The sequence below is a fragment of the Chanodichthys erythropterus genome, chromosome 18 (assembly GCF_024489055.1).
Source record: "Chanodichthys erythropterus isolate Z2021 chromosome 18, ASM2448905v1, whole genome shotgun sequence".
Classification (NCBI taxonomy): domain Eukaryota; kingdom Metazoa; phylum Chordata; class Actinopteri; order Cypriniformes; family Xenocyprididae; genus Chanodichthys; species Chanodichthys erythropterus.
Genome location: NC_090238.1, coordinates 21102807 through 21124454, shown reverse-complemented (window position 1 = coordinate 21124454; position 21648 = coordinate 21102807). Strand labels below are relative to the sequence as shown.

The 21648-nt window shown below is 36.4% G+C and overlaps 1 protein-coding gene across 2 annotated transcripts in view; it reads right to left on the bottom strand.

The window, feature by feature from the left end:
* Positions 1-21648, bottom strand: part of ehbp1 (EH domain binding protein 1) — a 153409-nt gene that overhangs the window by 68609 nt on the left and 63152 nt on the right. For both annotated transcript variants that reach the window (XM_067366969.1, XM_067366970.1), the window contains exons 11-12: positions 3301-3479; positions 1401-1449 (exon numbers count right to left, since the gene is read on the bottom strand). In XM_067366969.1, the coding sequence (XP_067223070.1) occupies positions 1401-1449; positions 3301-3479 (228 nt within the window). The remainder of the gene's footprint in view (positions 1-1400; positions 1450-3300; positions 3480-21648) is intronic.

The window sequence follows — 21648 nt, the reverse complement described above, 5'->3', positions numbered from 1 at the left end:
ATAAAAGAGAGAGGGAGAAAGTGACAAAAAAAAAATGAAGAAAAAAAAGATACTTCGTGCTCATAAACATCCACCTGAAGCAAATAAAAACATCATTTGTGTTCTGAAAAAAAAATAAATAAATAAATAAATAAAATTACAGGAAGAGTGTGTGAAAGGCAGATCTCCAGAAGCAGGAACTTCTGCATTAACTTTGCAGTATGGCCGTTTTGGTTTATATGCTACCATTCAAAAGTGTTTTTTTTTTTTTTTTTTTTTTTTTTATGTCAAATAAATCCTTGCTTTTCATCAAAGCAATCCTGAAACAATGCTTAACAGTTTCCACAAAAATATTTTCAAAATTGATAAGAAATGTTTCTTGAGCACCAAATCAGCATATTAGAATGATTTGTGAAGGATCATGTGACACTGAAGACTAGAATGATTCTGAAAATTCATCGCAGTATTTGTCATCACAGGAATAAATTACTTTATAAAATATATTCCAATAAAAGCATAAGAATAAGAGCATAAGAGATTTTCAAAAACATTTAAAAAAATCTTACTGACCCCAAACCTTTGAATGGTAGTGAATATCAAGTTCATATCATCGATAATTGGTTCCTAGGTCTGCTAGGTCACCAAAATAGAACCACTCCAGCGTTCTGGTGTTTTTGTGTCGATCCATGTGCAGTTGCTGTGTTAATATAAAGTATGCCTGAACAAAGGCTCCAAACGCTCCAAACAAAAAATGTGGAATGAAAACACCATATGATAAAAATCATCTTCACAAGGCAAACAAGCTTCATTCGTGAGCATTAGTGAAGTCATTTCTTAAACTTAAAAAAAAAACTATTGTATAAAAATTATAATAATATAATATAATATCATATTTCAAAAGTCTATAAGGGCTTGAGTCGGGTGTAGCAATTATACTTAATTTAAGAACAATAGAAGTCAATGGGAGTTCTTCACAAGTGTGTGTGCGTGTGTGTTTGTGTGTCTTCTGTTTGGACTTCCTTTGTTTAGCATTTTCCTCTAAGTGTGTGATTAATATCCATTTATCTTCCTTTTCTCCCTCTTTTCTTCCCTCTGTGGAGAAGCCTGTAAAGTTTATTTATAGCATGTTTATGAATTATGATGCTATCTTACGACTCCCAGGTGACTTACTCCATCCACACAAACACGAGCAACCACACACACACACACACACACACACACACACACACACACACACACACACACACACACACACACACACACTCTTTCCATCAGTGTCAGCAGGGGAGCCGCATTCTGAAAGTGGCAATTAGAGAACGCTGGGTGGGAGTGAATCAGATTTATAACAAAATAAATCACCTATGAGGAGGATTACTGATGCACAAACAAACGGAGAGAGAAAGAGAGTGTGTAGCATTTACCTTTTTGTTGTTTTCTTTAATATCTTGAGGATTGAGGGCCTTGTAGTCACTAGGAGGGAGGAAAGAACAGCGAGAGAGAGAGAGAGTTAGCTTTAAATATGCATCTCATGTAATGGCTGTAGAACTGTAACATGCAATTTCACAGCTCTGCAATCAACACAACTAATAGAGTGTGTGTGAGTGCAAGCAAAATTAGACACACACACACCCTTTAGTCAACCACTCAACACATTAAACGTTTCATCTCTCGTCCTCCATCACCCTACCCACTGTGCGTCTGGGGTCTTTCCTCTTCAGCTGGTGAAACAGAGTTTGCTATTCTGAACATCGACAATATCCTTAATTTTGCTTTTATTATAAGCATTCACTACATGCAATTTAAACCTTGATGTGGGCTGGATACTGTCCCCTGGGGCACAATACGTTTTAAAAGTCCTTTGAAGCGTTTCTCCACATGCATTTATAAATACATCCAGTTAAACTGCATATTCAGCTGGTAATACTGTAAAGTTTATTTACTGAGATTTGATTCTTGAAAAATATACAATATTATTGGATAATATTTCTGCTTGCTTGCACGGTTATGTGAGCAGAAAAATCACTGCAGAGAAAAAAAAATTTTCTTTAGAATAATGGTCACTGATTAACAATATGACAATGCATTCAGAAAACAAGGAACATTTTAAATGCAGGTTGTCATTAAAGGCCACTGTGAATAGTCTGTGTGAAAAGTACATAGAAAAGGTAAAAATGTCTTGATACATGGCAATTGATGTAAAATGTTTCATAAAAGTAACAGATAATAAATCATTCTATTCCTTTAATAGACGGCGGCCAAAATCCTGATACTTTAGCGTATGCTAAACCCAGAGGGTGGTTGGCCGTGGCGCTGTCAGCACCGTGATGAATCTGCTGTAAGTGTCGTAATTAAGGAGGATTTGAGTCATTCCTGATGAGACCAAACACAGAAATGTTCAGAAATAAGACAGAGGGATTAAAAACTCTCCCATCATAAACCATATAAGACCCCCCACACAGAGAGAGATTCTCACAAGAAGACAGAGAGAAGGTAAGAGGTGAATAAAGTGAGTTGGGTATACATGGAATTTACGGTTGTCACTATCAATTATATAGAGGTTATTTAGTCATCTGATGATTATTTTGATCAAAGGCAAAAGCTAATAATAGGTTAACATTAAAAAGAACAATCAATAAAAAACTGTGAATCTCCTTTTTTTTTTTTTGTAAAACTCTATGAGCAGGAGTTACTATAATAACATCTATAGGAGAGACTGGTGTAATATGTGTCAGTAGGTTAATTGTCATCCCCTTGATCTAATAAACTGTGCATACTGTCATTTTTGTCAATGTGATTGAAAGATGCGCATAAGAAGAGTGACTTTTTAAGGATAAAAAGTGCATGTCAAAGTGAATTTACTAAAAGTACTAAATTTTATGGCAAAAAGGACTCTATTTATCTATCCATCTATCTATCCATCCATCCATCCATCCATCCATCCATCCATCCATCCATCCATCCATCCCAGTATTTATAGGTTTAAAAATATATATTTTCCATTTTTATTGAATTGGCAGTGTATAAGGCCATGTAAATCTGTGGATAAAGATTAATCTTGAAACATTTTGTCAATGGTAGCTGTGGGCTAAAATGTTTTAGTTGTCAACTAATAGTCAACTTACTTGACATAACACAACATGTTCCCTCAAAAATGAAATTTCTGTCATTTTCTCACCCTCATGACCATCCAAACCCATATGATGTCCCCCAACACCCCCACCCCTGTATGTGAAACATACACAGGTACTGCTGACTGAAGCACTCTTGTGTCTGTTGAGGCTAATGTAAGAGTGTATATTGTCATGTACATGCATGGCTTACATAAAGTCAGGTCTGAAGTGGTGTAAAAGGGCACAGAATGCCAGTCCATTCCTCCAGGAAGTGGTAAAGTTGGTGATTTTGACGCCTCTGTAGTTTTTTGTGACCTCACGACACCATGCCAATAGGGACTGACTTGCATTTGGCCTCCCACCAAGAATAGGACTGGGGATTGGACTGGGCTAAAGAAAAGAAAAGAAAAAAATTGAAATTAAAATTAAAATTACTTACCATAATTAAATTAATCACATGTCACTTTTGACTTGAGATCAACATATCACAGATCATTTATTTATCAGAACAATAAAAGAAATACATTAAAATCTATATTAAACAAATAAATATATTCAAACAATTGAGCACAACCAAATTAATATTCATGTCTATGCAAAACAGTGGCCCAAAAATGCATTTGCCAGGCTAGTCCTGTCAATGTACCTCCAGACAAACAAACAAACATAAAAAACTTTCCTTATTTTTCTTTTCACTGGCATTATGCACAATAGCAACATGTTGCATAATATATGCAAAAAAGGGAAAAGAATTAGAAAAACACAGCTTGTAATTATACGGAAACATAACTGTACACCAAATCACACCCAACTCATTTAGTCCAAGCCTTGACTATTTCTCAAATACACACATTTATTCACTCTCAAACACATACACACACACAACCCTCCTATTGTCCCTCTTTTCTTCATAAATCCTTAAATTCCAATCAAGAGCATCAGATCCAAGCCATCTCTCTCCAATTAGCTTTGTAAGCTTAGCTTTGTTAAAAGTCGCCTCTGTTGAAACCCTCTGTCTAATTTGAACAAACACACACACACACACACACACACACACACAGAAAAATGCACACAAAAGACTTACATGCTCGTTCTAATGAGAGCTTTGGTCTGTAAGGAGTGTATGACCATGGATAATGTAAACACATGATTAATAAAGACCAGCCTTTGAAGCTGTATCAGTCTGGATTAAGAGTCCAACTAAACAGAGGAACGAGAATTCTAATCCCGCAAATCCAGAAACACAAAGCGGCAGGAACCCCTTCGCACCGGGAGCCTGGCCACTTTCGGACATAATCCCGTTAAAAATGGAGACGCCGCGTTACGGATACATATCGCTTGAAATTCATATTCTGCGGTGCACACGTTCGCATTTTTCCTCTCACAATAACTTTTTAATAACAATAATCACATAGCCTGAGACAAAACTTGCAGCTATCTGATGAATTGCAGCCCTGATAGATTCCACATCTAAATACAAATCTAACATGTTATAAAAGAGTGCTCATCCTGCAGAAATACATTATCATAGGACAGGTATCTGTATGGATCTGTGTGTGCAAAGGAAGAGAGACTCTGCCATTGCCCTGATAAGAGCGCTATACATCAGCTGGTCAACATTTCACGCATGTACGGCAGCTTAACAACGCCCCCTTTTGGACACAATGTGCCACTGCAGGAGGATTCAAGGACGCACAGACTTTCAAAAAAAAATAAAAAATGTTTGTGAGGGGCCCAGAGCAGACTCATGTATATTATAATTATTATTATTATTTTTTTTTTAAACTATTAAAAGAACAATGATATTATAAAGGGAATCATAACATCCTAAATGTGTGGTTTCAGTAGACTGGCAAGACATTGAAGTTGCAACTTCCTTTAAATTCTTCGAATGCTTTTAGATTATAATAATTAAATGCTAAGATCCGAACGAATGCCACTCAGGGCAAGTGTGTTATTTGTGCGTTTATACGTCTGTCTGCACAATCTAAAAGGTTAAGGTTGTCTTGAAAGAGCAGGAGAGAAAAGTCAAGTGAGGGGCCCTTGGGGCTCCAATAGCCTTTTTACTCTAGAGAGAGACATGCACACACACACACAAACAATCTAATAACAATGTGCAGGATGCCACCACAACAGTAAACACAGATTAATACAAACAAACATGCCACAATGAAAAACAATAGCTTTGTAATTTTATGTGAAAAAAAGGTCTGAACCTCATTTAAAGGAGAACATTATTGATGAGCAAAGCAAAACTTTCTTCTTTCTTTTATTTTACTGTCGTTTCTTCTGTGACAGGCCCAACTTGTTAAGTGACCTCAAACTATGATGCTTGCTTTTAATTATGAAAAGCGAATTCCTCATATTAAAGGGTCTCTTATTCAATCAGAGATCAACAGCAGTGATTTACCTAGAGCAGAGAATAAGCGTGATGAACTAAATGGACTACGCAAGTATTCCCTGCATACATACACATGCTACACGGGGGCGGGGAAGAACACGTTAAGCTCCACACGAATGCAAAACCCGCAACCACTTTTCCATGTCACTTTTCCGGCATGCATGATAAGAGAGCTGTAAGTTCCTGAGGCAGTCTTTGCTCCTTTTAAGAGATGTTTGAAGTAGCTGTCTAATTTCAGCTCAATAATTACCTGGGATTACCGGCCAGGTGCTATTAAAGCAATTAGAAGACAACAGCCGTTTAGGAGCACTCGGCTCTTTAGGCTAACAGTACCCTGTGGCAGGAGGGAAAACAGTAACACTGACACACCAAGACACGTTTAAACTCTCAGGAACCATGGCTTACTTAATTCATCCTCCACCTCTGTAAAAGTGGGTTGATTCTAGAGTGCCTACCTGTCCTACTGTCAATATGATCCATTATAAAAACCAAAATCTGCTAAAATTTGCTTAAGTATTCACTGTAAACTGCTTAACTGTTACATTGTAATGTTCAAATATAAACAACTAAACTGATCAGATATAAACTACTGAACTGTTCCACTGCAAAATGATTCAATGGCCAACTCACTGTAAACTTATTAAATTTGATAAATAAATGTTTAAGATACAAACTACTGAACTTATTCATAAGCATTGTTTAAATATAAACTGCTGAACTGTACTATTGCAAACCATTTCAAAAGCTGCTTAATTTTTTTTTAAATGTAAACTGGTAAACTGTTCAATTGTAAACCATACAATTCAAATTTAAACTACTGAATTGTTTAAATATAAACTAAACTGACTGCCTTAATTTTTTTTAGTTTTGCCAACTTTTTCGGGCGTAGTTGTGTAGTTAAGACTTAGTTAAGTCTGTTACATGAATTCAAACTGAATTAATAAAATAAACTTTACATTTTTAAGTTGAGTTTACTCTAATGATTGACTAAACCAACACTAAAATATTAACTCAATGTATAAGAGTTTACAGTATTCATACTTATTGGTTTTAAAACTTGAATGGTTATGGCAATCGGTTTCCTCAAATGGTTTGAGTTACCGTAACTGTAATCGGGTTTTACAGTGTACTAATGTAAATGGATAAAAAAAAAAATAAATAATTCTTTAAATGTGAACTGCTAAACTGTTTAATTGTAAACTATACTGTTAAAATACAAACTGAACTGTTCTTTTTAAAGATAAACTTCTGTACTGTATCATTGTAAACTTTCAAAAACCACTGTAGTCACATGGACTATTTTAACAATGTCTTTACTACTTCTCTGGACCTTGAATGTGGTAATTGCGTTGCTTTCTATGGGAGATAAAAAACCTTTTGGAATTCATAAATATTTTAATTTGTGTTCTGAAGATGAACGAAGGTCTTACGAATTTCGAACAACATATGTGTGAGTAATTAATGACAGAAATTTCATTTTTGGGTGAACTAATAATGTAAATTTCTAAACTGTTCAAATATAAACTCCTTAACTGTTTTACTATAAAATACATGGTTCACAGATAAACTACTAAACACTTCTGTAAATCACTGAACATCTGAAATGTTACAGACTAAAATAAAACAAAATTATCATTCCATTTTAGGTTCTTCAACATTAATGGCTTAACCCAATAACATCAATAAAAATAACAGTGAAACATTTTATGTCAGTGCATTCACAAAATAGTGATTTAAGATAATGCAGCATTGCTTTATCTTTCAAATTGGAACAAAAAAAAAAAAAAACTGCGGCTTTTCTGCGGAAACTGTGTAAAAGTTCTGCCTTCATTCATAAGCTCAAAGCACAGTGCATGTTCTTACCAAACTGCATGTGTCTACTGAAACAACACTGACAGGGATTTCTGGTGTCACATAGAGCGCGTGTACTTATCAAACGCAGCGCTGTCTTGCCCTGAGCAGCGGTCGCGGGGGGAGGGGGTGTGGGGATAGGAGGAGAAAAATAAACGATTGGCAGCGGCGTGTTTCTGCGCTGGAGGACAGGATTACAGCGCCGTTTCTTCCCACAAACAGAACATATTAAAATGAAGCTGTATTCATCGCTATCCAACACACACACACACACACACACACACACACACACAAAGAGAGGAAAAAAACAACGGTAAAAAAAAAATAAAAAAAAATATCATGCAGCATTTCAACATCTGCCAAAAATAAGATGGAGACAGAAAAGATATTCATTATTCATGATGGCAGCACACACCTGACACATTGTGGAGGATAGGGGCGAGGAGGGAGGAGAAGGTAAAAGGAGATGAGGAGGGGGAAAACTTAATCTGTGTTGAATGAGAGTAAGAAAGATGAAGGGTGAGAGAGAAGATGGAGTAAAAGAGTTTGGCAGAGGAACTAGGAGAGGTCATGTGATCAGAATGGCAGTCTTATGCTCAAAGCTGTCATTCATTGTACATTCCATTAATATGCTCTTAAAATTAAATTTCCCTGTTGTCACACAAAACATTTTAACCTATAGACCTCTAGGGCCCAAACCAATTCTGTGAAATGCAACAGAAATATGAGGGGGGAAAAGACTTCATTAAACTGACACAATCACACACATATATAGACACACAAACACACACTAAAAAAAGCCACCAAAACAGTGGTAGCTTCAATCACACATTTAATCTTTAAAAGTTGTAATCCACTTAAAATGCCTGCAGCAGCATCTATCTATGCCATGTGTGTGTTTGTGCACACACATTCACAAGGTCAGTAAACTCTCTTATACACACACAGAATAGTTTTATGATCTTAGAGAGCTGTCTGACAGAATCCGATTTGTCATTTGATTCGCCAAGTGGTGTTCAATTATTTATCATTAATTGTTTTGTAGCACTGTGTTTGCTTCCTGTAACTGCTTCTCAATTATTCAACTGCACCTTGCATCTAATGACTAAATTGTCTTTAAATGTGTGTTACTACCATTTCCAGTTACCTTGGATATTCAATTGTGAAAGATTCGTTGAACTGCTTTGAACCACATCAAAAGCTCAATTATAAAAATGAGAACTCGTACGGAACATGATGCTACGGGAACTCATATTATAGACATTAAAGTAATATCAAATTACTATTATAATGATATGGTCTCATTTCAAAACTGCAAACACTGAAGCCCGCATGGAAATTCAAATCACAAAGCAGCGGCCTCTCCAATGTGCAACGTTTTGAAGTGGAAGAGATTGTCATATCTGACGAAGATCAATAAAAGAAGTCGTCAAAACAAAACGATCTTTCAGATCGGAAATGTACAAATTTTGCAAAAAAAGATAACTTTGTAGCTTTAATAAACATTAATATGTTTCGCTTCTTTAGATTTTGCAAACAGCAACAGTTTCATATGAATTTCATCATTTCAAATTACAAACTTACCAAGTTTTCTTACAGAAATGAGCTAAGTTCATTTGCCTAAGCTTGAGGCTGAGGGGGAGTTTTTTGGGCCTTGAACAAAAACACAAAATATGCAAGCATGACTAAATCACATTTCCGGGGCCTGTTTCCCATGCTAAGCTACACGGCTTTAAAAATTTAAACACAACAGCCCTCGCTAGAACATAAGAAAATTTGGGAGGATACGATCGAGAGCAAATCTCCCGCACGCGCTTGTGTGCTATACATGTGTAATGTGGTGTAATCTAACGTTAGAGGCGGTGAAAACACTGGCGGAGAGGCATAGCCCAAAACTCAGTACTGTGTAAATGAGCTTTATCTAGTGAGGCCTGCACACGCGCGCAGCCTCACGCACACACAAAAAAAATGGTATTTAGAAGCAAAAAAGGCGACTGGCACAGGGTTTGCTCTCTGATAGAGGGAGGCAGGCATTTACGAAACATACTGAATGACTCAAATCGCTGTAACTCTAAACATCATCAACATGCGAACATTTCTGGCAAAGCGTACGCACAGAACAACAACCTTCAAATTTCCACCACGCTAAACAAACCCTATAAAAAAAAAAAAGTGACTTACTGAGGCGAATCTAGACATGAGAAAAAAAAACAAACATATAAAAGATTTTTTTAGTGTTAAAGCAGCGTTGTTAGTTAAAGCAGGGATGAGAGGGTGTGTAGAGCAGGAAAAACTAAATCTATACAGCGCTAATCTGCTTTAGACAACACTCCTCTACAAACAAATTACAGGAGGCGAAGTTCAGCGATCTGCTCTGATAAAGCTGTCATTTATCAATGAATCCGCAATGCACACGGAAACTCATTAAGAGCAGAGCGGCAGTAATACTGCGCGAAGAAGAAGGAGGGAGAGAGGGATGAGGAAAGGAAGAGAGGGAAACATCAGGTGTGCTCTGCTCCGCTCTGCCGTCAGATCGTTGTCCGCGGAGGTACGGTCTCGTTGGCAGATGAGAGCCCTGATAAGTGGAAGCAATTAAAAAGAATATAATTACAAAGTCACCCCTATCTGAACGAGGCCTTGATCAAAACACGCCCACGTCAATACGTCGGCCGGTGTGTGAAGCAGGATCGATGGAGTCAGGAAGGAAGGCTTTTACTGTGGCATGTTTCACGCCATCAAACGGCATCACGCATGAGAGATGAGACGAGACGCACACTTAAGATAATGAAAGACATAAAAACATAACCAACAACAAAACATCAAGCTCTCTACATGGCAAATGCCAGATTTACTTCACATTTAATGCAGTGATTCGCAACCATGGTACATGTACACTTGGTGGTACTTGAAAGGATTTTGAATAAAAAAAATAATAATAGTCAATTAAAATAATTAATAGTGATTTATGCCTTGTATTTTCCCAGTTTCTTTAAAAGGAAAGAAAAATGAATGTGTAATGTAGCCAAGTTTATCAATTCGTGTGTATATTTTGCTACATACAAAAGTTGTTTTTTCTTCACTTTTTTGCTTAAATATGACTTAAAATGGATAGTTCACCAATCATTTATTCACCCTCATGTTGTCCCATACCTGTATAATTTTTTTCTCTGTAGAACACAAAAGAAGATATTTTGAAGAATGTGTCGTTTTGTCCATATAGTGGAAATCAATGATAACCAACCTGTTCAGTTAAAGGAATAGCTCACTCAAGAATGAAAATTATCCCATAATTTACTCTCCCTCAAGCCATCCTAGGTGTATATGACTTTCTTCTTTCAGCCGAACACAATCGTATATAATATTCTGGCTATTCCAAGCTTTGTAATGAATGGCATTGATTAGTTTTTGAAGCTCCAAAAGGTACATCCATTCATCATAAAAGTAATCTATACAACTCCAGTGGGTTAAAAAGTGCCTTCTGAAGTGAAGTTTATAAATCTTTATAAACTATAAGCACTGGCTTCTGGCAAAGGCCGTACACGTGATCACAATAGAGTTGAGTTCGGGCAGAAGGGTGACCTCTGACACGATTACATAATTTAACTCCAATTGTGTTCAGCTGAAAGAAAAAAATCATATACACCTAGGATGGCTTGAGGGTGAGTAAATTATGAGATCATTTTAATTTTTGGATGAACCATTCCTTTAAAAGGGTTAGTTAACCCCAAAATTAAAATTGTCATGAATTACTCACCCTCATGTCATACCAAACCTGTAAGACTTGCGTAACACACAAGAATGAACTTCATTGGTTCTCGTACGTGTCAAGCAAACATGCTTGAGCTTCCGTTTACCACAACTGATGTGTGATGAATGTTAATAAGTGAATAAAAGCCTAAATTCAATCTGTTCATAATATATAACAACCAAGTCTCTTCAGAAAATTTGGACTAAATTGCTTAAATCATATGGATTCGTTTTACGATCTCTTTATGAACTTTTTGAAGCATCAAAGTGGTAGTCTTGTAGCTGTCTATAGAGGGACAGAAAGCTCTCAGTTTTCATTAAATATATCTTCATTTGTGTTCCGAAGATGAGCGAAACTCTTACGGGTGTGGAACGACATTAGAGCGAGTAATTAATGACAGAATTTTCATTTTTGAGTGAACTAACCCTTTAACAACCTTCTTGAAAATATCTTCCGTGTTGCGCAGAAGAAAGAAAGTGAGGTGATAAAAGGGTAAATTCACCTTTTTGATTGGCCTGATACATAATGTAAATCAAAATGGGTTGTGAAACACTGCATTACTCAGTCACACAATCCCACGAGTCCAATAAGAAAGTAACACTGGACAAACAGACTGAAATCATGCACCAGAGACATGGGGAAGGTTGGACATACATGCAGACACACAGAACGTTTGGTTATTAATTCTGCTACATTTTGCCACTCAGTGGTCCAAAATCAGGCACCACATAAATATTAAACAAAACACATTCTGATTGGCTGTTACTGTGCGGCATTTTTGGTTTCAGTGTGGACATACAAATTACTTGATGCTGGAAACATCACAGCTGGTTAAGGCATGATGTTCGGAACTCGTGACTCAAAACTACCTCCTTAGTCCACTCAGGTATGCAAAAAATGGTTTATGCAGAATGAGTCACTGAACTGATATCAGAACCATGAATACATTAACATACACTATCACTCAGAATTTTGGGGTCTGTAATTATATATATTTTTTTTTTACATTTTTAAAAGGAGTCTCTTGTGCTCACCAAGGCTGCATTTATTTGATCAAAAATGTAATATTGTGAAATGTTACTATTTAAAAGAACTGGTTTTAATTTTTAATATATTTTAAAATGTAATTTATTCCTGTGATGGCAAAGTTGAATTTTCAGCATCATTACTCCAATCTTCAGTGTCACATGATCCTTCGGAAATCATTGTAATATGCTGACTTGGTGCTGAAGAAACCTCTATTATTATAATCAATGTTTAAAACAGGTGCGCAGCTTAATATTTTAGTGTAAATCGTGATACTTTTTTTAGGATTCATTGAAGAATATAATAAAAAACCGCATTTATTTGAAAAAGAAATCTTTCATAAAAATGAAAAAGTATTCACTGTCACTTTTGATCAACTTCATGCATCCTTGCTAAATAAAAGTATTAACTCTTATTGACCCCAAACTCTTGAATGGTACACTGTAAATGAGTTAAAGGTGCCATAGAACGTCTTTTTTAAAAGATGTAATATAAGTCTAAGGTGTCTCCTGAATGTGTCTGTGAAGTTTCAGCTCAAAATACCCCATAGATTTTTTTAATTCGTTTTTTTTAACTGCCTATTTTGGGGCATCATTAACTATGCGCCGATTCAGGCTGTGCCCCTTTTTTGCCCCTTTAAATTCTCGTGCTCTCTGCCCCCGGAGCTCGCATTTGCCTTAAACAGCATAAACAAAGTTCACACAGCTAATATAACCCTCAAAATGGATCTTTACAAAGTGTTCGTCATGCAGCATGTCTAATCGCGTAAGTACAGTATTTATTTGGATGTTTACATTTGATTCTGAATGAGTTTGAGGCTATGCTCCACGGCTAAAGCTAACATTACACACTGTTGGAGAGATCTTGTCTCCGTGAATACAGTAAGAAACGATGGTAACTTTAACCACATTTAACAGTACATTAGCAACATGCTAACAAAACATTTAGAAACACAGTTTACAAATATCACTAAAAATATCATGTTATCATGGATCATGTCAGTTCCTTATCGCTTCATCTGCCATTTTCCGCTATTGTTCTTGCTTGCTTACCTAGTCTGATGATTCAGATCCAGACGTTAATACTGGCTGCCCTTGTGTAATGCCTTGAACATGAGCTGGCATATGCAAAAGTCTTAAAGGTACTTAAAGGTACAGTAATAGGTTATCTACAGATCAGAGAAAAGGTGGGAACTTGTCATTTACATCTGCATTATGATGCTAAACTAACGATGACTAACATAACTAAAAAATAAACTCAACTATAGAAATAAAAATACAAAAATAATATGACAGTCAAATATCGTACCTTTAAGAGGTCCACATTCCATCTTCATTTCAATAAGGGGTATAATATGTGTGCGTAGCGTGGCAGGGATATTAGAAGTTGAAAGGCAGAGGTTGAGGGGTAGTGGGGGCCAGTAATAATTAGGGGCCGTTATTGATCAAAGCTTGGTGGTATATAGAGGACTGTGGGTAAAAGGTTCTCCCAGTTGAAACGGGTTTAAGGCCACACACCTTCAGGAGAGGAGAGACCAGGAGAAGATTAATCTAAAGTTACTCTCTCCATCTCCACCATGTCATTCAAACTGCTCTCGGCCTTAAAACCTCTCACTCAAACACACACACACACAGACCTCATCAGCTCTCTCTCACTCACGCGCACACACTCTCGATCCTTGTGTACACAAACGAACACACACAAACTCACTCCCATACACATACAATCATCAAACGCACACACACACCTGCCTCGTTCACATCAAACATGCAGAATAAGGCGATTTGGTCAATCTGCAGCCAGCCAACTTCCCCACTCAAACAGGTATTCTTTCTAGAGATTACACTAAAGATTTGTTTTCATTTCTTCGCAGCCTTTTTTCTCATTCTCTCCCTCTCGTGCTCCCTCTCTCTTTCTCTGAAGCCAGAAGTGTAATCCCTGGCAGATAAAACTAAGGACTTACAACAGGAAGATTACTGAGAGCTTTGTAGCCTGTGTGTAGCAAGTCAACGTGGGTATTGGAGAGCTCTTCAAGTGCTTAACTCATGAACTGAGCTCACACACATACACACACGCAGGAGAGGAGGATAATGATAGTGGTATTACAGTAACAGGCTCAAAACATTCACACACACCTGCCCCGACGGCTCGAGGACCCTCTAAGTAGTGAAATGCTAACTGCCGTGCTGTGAACTGCTACAGATCCGATGATGGGGATGCAGAAGCCGTTTAAGAGGTAAATGAGGTCCATCCAAAACCTTTTGGATGGGAAACAAGTTCTACGTTTGCCTAGAATCTGATCAGGATAGGCACATTGAGCCAAAACACACACCTGGACAAAGTTTCCCTAAGGTAAAGCCAGTACACTGATGCTTGTGACATTCTTAGAGCACAAACATCTTTCACAGACATGTGTTGAGGAGGATGCTCTCTCTCTCTCCTTCTCTGCCCAAATAGCCCTCACTTTATTTATATTTTCATCAAATGGAGTGATTTTACAGATAAAAGCTCTAAGACTTTCTCTCTCTCTTTCTCTGTGTCCTAAGGCCTTAAGGTCTTAAAGAGTCTCAGATTCTCAGGTTCTGTCCTGCATCACTCAGCGGTAGAGGGACGGCTGAGGGAGATTATTCTGGTAGAGTTTCACAGATTATGAGGGCACTATTGGGGTCTTACTGCCCCTCTGTCAGTAGGGGTTTCGTGGCCTCTCCACAGTTCTCTGAGGGGATGGGCGGTCCATGTGCAGGAGCGGAACCAGGCCTCGAGCTGGGCTTAACCATGCTCCCTCGGACTTGGCCCAGGGTTCAGAGGGGGGTAACTGGACCAGGGTGAAATAGGGAGCATGAAAAAAAACTTTACAGGGTTTTTTGTAAGTCGAAGCTGCTATTTTGAAATGTGTCATTTACAGTCAAGATAGAGGATATATATCCTCTAATATATATATATGTATGTGTGACCAGGCTAATTTCGAGATACAGGCAAAAACAAGTAAAAAAATGTCAATTTTGGTCAAAATTGAGGTTTTCACAAAAATGAGTTCATTAAGCAATCGTCTAGCAATCCCAATGCTCCAAAAAGCAATTAAACATCTAAAAATATCTTTATTTGTACGTTTTCTGAGGGGAGTATCTTTCCTTTGACCATGAAAAATGCAGTTTTCTCTGCCTGCTTCTAGCGCTTCCGCTCAGCACAACCTTTGTTTTAAAGCACAGCATTCCAACTTTGTTGAATATTCATAGCGAATTTTGATAGTATGAGTCTGAACAAATGAAATGTGATTTTCAAACTCATACTGATGTAAACAAAATGATCTGACTCACATTGACTGACAGATTCGATGTGCGTGCACAGAGACGCCTCAGACAGCACGCAATCCCGATATACAAATAATTACAGTATTTCAAAAAAAATTGTATTGGTGAGTATTCATGCAAATATTATCTGTTATATCCAAGGGTGTAACTTTGGTTTGAAAAGTGGGGGGGACACACACCCTCTAGGGGGGTCCGGGGGCATGCCCCCCCGGAAGAGATTTTTTTACATTTTAAAGATAAATTCATTAATCTGGTGAACTTTGAGAGTTCAAAATAAAGAGCTCCAACCCATGTTCAGTATCCAAATTGAACAAAGAAAAAGTCATGCATTGGGTTTTACCTGAATCCACTGTTAAAAATAAATCATCCACCCGCCAAACGCCCAATGATATTCTCTGATTTAGATATCTGAACCTGATCATCCCATTACAATTGTTCACATGCCCCCCTGTAGGAAAGCTTTGTACATTTTAAATTTAAATGCATAAATCTGGTGCATTCTGAGAGCAAAATTAAGTGACTAGATCAATGAAGAAATTTGTAAACAATTTTGTGCTCTAATAGTATCTATTTATTGGTGATGGTACGGCACATTGGTCACATACACAACATATAGTAGGCTAAATGATAGTTCATAAGTGGTCAAACATGTATAGTACACATTTAAACCATTAAAAATATGTAGCAAAAGAGGTTACCTTTGTTGAATTAATTTATTAGCAGGGGCCTGTATCCATACATCTGTATTTGTGCAACTAGTGGTCACTCTTTGACAATCCAGAAAACAACAAATGAATAAAAATACATAATCATAAGCTGAACAATAAATAAATAAATAAACGGTGAGTATATAATTCAGCAGCACACTTTGCACAGTAATTTTATACAATCCAAATGTTAACAAAAAGTTTAAAATTACTATTTGTATTCTTATAAAATGAAGGGGAAAAAAATAGATTAGATTTATATTTATATGTAGGCTATAGAATTATATGTATTTATATTAAAGTAAGATTAAAAGACATTTTTAAATGTATTGTGCAGCTTTTTAATGGGGCAACAATATATGATAGATACGACAGAAAAAAATATGCTATTAATAATCTTTCAGTGTGCAAAACCATAATAATATGAAACGCTTCAAAACAGCAGTAAAAACCGCTTGAAGCAATATCGAGTCAGAGCGCGCAGTTTCGCTGAGCATTATAAATGTTTGGCACAAAGAGAATCCCTGTGTACATCTGCATCTAACAGTCATGACATCGTTTAGAAACAGCATTAAACTCCAGCAAGATCAAGTTAGTTTATGCCAATCCACAGCCCTTTATCTACATATCAAGTATTATAATCGGAATAGTTTTACCGTGCTGACTGTCGTTACTGAACGCGACGCGCTGTTTAAAAGTTAACGATGCTTAAAAGTTAACGATGTACATATTCTTCTGTCCCTCACATGAAGCTATGGAATGGCTTCAGATGACTTTGAATATAGTACACGAAAACTTAATTGGGGCTAGTCTATTTCTTTAGCTCCATTACTCCCACTTTTGCCGTATAAAATACCTGCTCATTAGAACCTTCACTGAGCTATTTTTAGAGTGTGCACGCAACGTTCTTGGACGCGAACACGCGCATCGACACAGACAGGCTCTCTGTGTTCTGCTCCTCCATGACGGCGTTCGGTTAAAAAAAATCATAAATTAATTTGAAAGTGGGGGAGACACAAACGGGATTTTGAAAAGTGGGGGGGACATGTCCCCCCTGTCCCCAGTGGAAATTACGCCCTTGGTTATATCTTAAGTGAACGTTTGGTTAACTGTTGGGGAAAAACATTTGATGTGTAACAGTGGATCCATGTGGTACTGTAGGTCTTAATATAGGTAGGCTGTCTGTTTCATTAATGTTAATCAAACAATTGTGGAATCATGGAAAAAAAATGTTGAATATATATTTTTTTTCCTATAAATAATGGTTTTGACTTGGTTTGTGCCAAATAAGGGGTTATTTAAAGGGATTTTAAGGTATGGTTGCTAGGTGATGTTGTTTTGGAACCTTCAGAAAACTTTAAAGGTGCCCTAGAATCAAAAATTTAATTTACCTCGGCATAGTTGAATAACAAGAGTTCAGTACATGGAAATGACATACATTGAGTTTCAAACTCCATTGTTTCCTCCTTCTTATGTAAATCTCATTTGTTTAAAAGACCTCCAAAAAACAGGCGAATCTCAACATAACACCGACTGTTACGTAACAGTCGGGATCATTAATATGTACGCCCCCAATATTTGCATATGCCAGCCCATGTTCAATGCATTACACAATCTGCACAGGTGAATCAACAGACTAAGTAAGCAAGCAAGAACAATAGCGAAAAATGGCAGATGGAGCAATAATAACTGACATGATTCATGATAACATGATATTTTTAGTGATATTTGTAAATTGTCTTTCTAAATGTTTCATTAGCATGTTGCTAATGTACTGTTAAATGTGGTTAAAGTTACCATCGTTTCTTACTGTATTCACGGAGACAAGAGAGCCATCGCTATTTTCATTTTTAAACACTTGCAGTCTGTATAATGCATAAACACATCTTCATTCTTTATAAATCTCTCCAACAGTGTGTAATGTTAGCTTTAGACTAGAGCTGGGCAGTTTTTCCGATTTTTCCGATTAATACAAAAAAATGTTTTGCCTCGATTTAGGGAGTGCGCGATTTAAAGGGGCCACGCGTTGAATCGGTGCATAGTTAATGATGCCCCAAAATAGGCAGTTAAAAAAATTAATTAAAAAAATAAATCTATGGGGTATTTTGAGCTGAAACTTCACAGACACATTCAGGGGACACCTTAGACTTATATTACATCTTGTAAAAACTGGTTCTAGGGCACCTTTAACTTGATTTTTCTCAAAATTGACTTTGCTGACTCTCGACTTCAAAAAGGTGTAGTAATTTTTTGTTGGATTCCAACAAATATTATATATACATCATTTTGAAGTTTTATTTAATAGAGAAAACAATAACTCATCTTTGAAAATTTGCTCATTGCAACTCATTTTGCCAGCACGGGTTTATATATATTTATATATACAGTACAAATAAACATATATATTAGAGTTGTCAACATTAACGCATGTGATTAATTCAAAACCTTAACACGTTGCAATAATTTAAAACATTTAACGCAAAAAAATTACGGTAGCATGTGGAATTGTCATAATGTAATTTACGTCACGCAGTTAGATGATGTTAAAAGTCCATGCTGATTATATCATAGATGGCACAGAGAATTATTCATTCCAGTGTCTGTTTCCCTTTTTAAACATGAACTCTCTGTCATATTGTGTCATTGTATCTGAAGAGCACGAGCCCTCCCGCATCATGCTGTTCCTGTCTGAACGGAACGTCAAAACATCCCACCGCTGTATGAACAGATGATATGAAAAAAGTGTGTCTCGGCTGGATAAAGCAAACCAGCTTCTTGCTATGAAAGTTTTGATGGATGAGAATTGCAATCAAAGTAAAGACAATTGCAGTGACCTACAGGAGTCGTACATTAAGTATGCGTGAGTCTGATTGATGTGCAAACAAATCATGTATGAGCGCGCTCTCGACGCACTGATCACATTGACGTTTTCACAAACATTCAGGATAATGTTTGGATTTGTCCTGTGTGTGTTGCTGTGTACTGCAGGTCAAGGTGGTTGGTTTAGGGTTTTTTTGGCATCTCCATGTGGTCCTGTTCAGTTTCGCAACTTGACTTGTCTAAAATGTAAACAAGCTCTTTGCTGTTGCACATACCAGTGCTTCCCACACATAGACTTTACCTTAACGGGCCGCCCAAGTATATTTGGTGGCACGTTTTTATCCCCTTATACTTTTTTATCCGCCCGAGATAATGAAGCCATCCACGTTTGATTTAGAGGCCGTTCACATGTCGCGTCTAAAAACGCATGGAAAATGCCAGCCACGCCACTTTCTCCCCTTTTCAAAAATGCTCGTTGAACGCCACATTCTCCATGAAGACGAAGAGGTTTCAGCAAAGGATAAATGGATTTCCAGACCTTGCATTAGCACTAATGTTAGATTATACTACTACTTATGGAGATGAGAAATAAAAAAAACCCGCCCTGTACAGGTATGATCAGCTGTTCGTCCATCTTGGCAGAGCTTTCGATCTCTATTTGAGCGCGTTCGTCCCGCGTCTACATTTAAAATAACGAACTTGGGCGTGCAAAAGATGTGACTAACTATCGGAAAGTCTCCCTTCACTCTATGTGTTTCGTACCTGCTTGTTCAGTGTGCGCGAGAACTGTTTACTCCCACTGACAATTCCACATGCTGCAAAGACCCTGAGAGACACGGTGGATATTTCACAGACAAAGACCTGGTGCGCGCACGTGTGTGTGTGTGTTTGTGTGTGTGTGCGTGATCAAGTTCGGTCAATATTGCATTAATAAGAGCAGTTGGCCACATCCAGAAAAATTAATGGGTCCTCTGCTGGATGTATATGGTAATTACACTAAAAATGTATTTCCTTCAGATTTCTCTAATCAGCAGATGAGAGAATTCTGCCTCTAGATCAATATCCAGAAACAACTCCTATTTAATTTTGATCATCATTATCATCAAGTGTTTTTTTCATAAAAATGTAATATTTCATATGCATACAAATGGTGCAGTTGAGGAATTTTGCGGTAAATGGATAAAAAAGTAGCCTACTATATATATATATACACACATATATACAGTATATATATACAGTATATATATACATATATACATTATATATATATATTATATATATATATATATATATATACTGTATATATATATATATATAGTATACAGTATACAGTATATATATATATATATATATATATATATATATATACACAGTATATATATACAGTATATATATATACAGTATATATATAATATATATACTGTATACTATATATATATATATATATATATATATACACACACACATACATACATACATGCATGCATACATACATACATACATACATACATACACACACACACACACACATACCACACATACATATTATTATTATTTTTTTTTATATATAAACTCACACATTATTTGTTGTTTGTCACATGTAGTAGATCATTTTTGTGCCATGGGTAATAGGAGGATTTTTCACCCGGCTACCACCGCAAGTATATTTCAAACCTGTGGGAAGCACTGCATACGATACATTGTGAATTCTGAAACTTTTTTTGCTGTGATTTTTTTATGGGTGCTTTGGTGTACATAAATGTATGAATTATATGAAATCATATCAGTTGGTTACTTTTTTGGAAAGACATCTAAATTTACCTTTAAAATTTAAAATACTTTTAAATTCAGACTATCTCTGTATTTAAAAAATGTATTTAGTTAACACTTGTAGTACATTATGGGTTCGAGTGTACTACAAGTGGTAACTAAGTACATTTTTTAAATACAGAAATGGTATGTTAAAAGCACATTTTAGTTCTTATTTCATGGTGTCACAAAATAGCACAGTTGAGTACACTTAGATGTTCTTAAGATTATCTTAAGAAGTACTAAAGAAGAATTTTTAGTGCATTAAGTACAAAATTAGTGCACGAAAATAGAGCACTTTAAGTACATTATAGAAATGTACATTTTTCACCTGGGTATGCTTAATTTCACGATAAGTGTGCGATTATTCGCGATTAAGGGTGCGTGAAAATTTTTTAAAAAAATTAAATTAATCTATTGACAGCCCTAATGTGTGTGTGTGTGTGTGTTATGATTATTATATGCAAAATAATAAAAAAAAATGCAGCATTTATAATTAAAAAGAACAACTTAATTTTAAAAGCACTCTTTAATTTCTTATTGTTAAACTTCTCATCCTGGTTTGAAGCATTTAAACAACTGATACTACAGAGAAAAAGAACCAGAAGCAATGAAATGACCATGTGGAGTCAAAACCCACCAGTGTTCACACAAACTAATTAAAAAATGCCACTGCCATCTGCGAACTCAATTAAATAATGTTAATTCACTTTAATTTTAATTTATCTATGTTGCAGTCTGAATCAGACGGAGGAAGTGGAAAACAAAGAAGTGTAATGAAAGTGTAACCTGGCCCTGTCCCTCCCACTGTGGGCTCTCAGGTCATGAATACCATCATTTAATTTGGTCTTGTGATTAGTTCTACTAGTTCAGAACCTTTTCATAA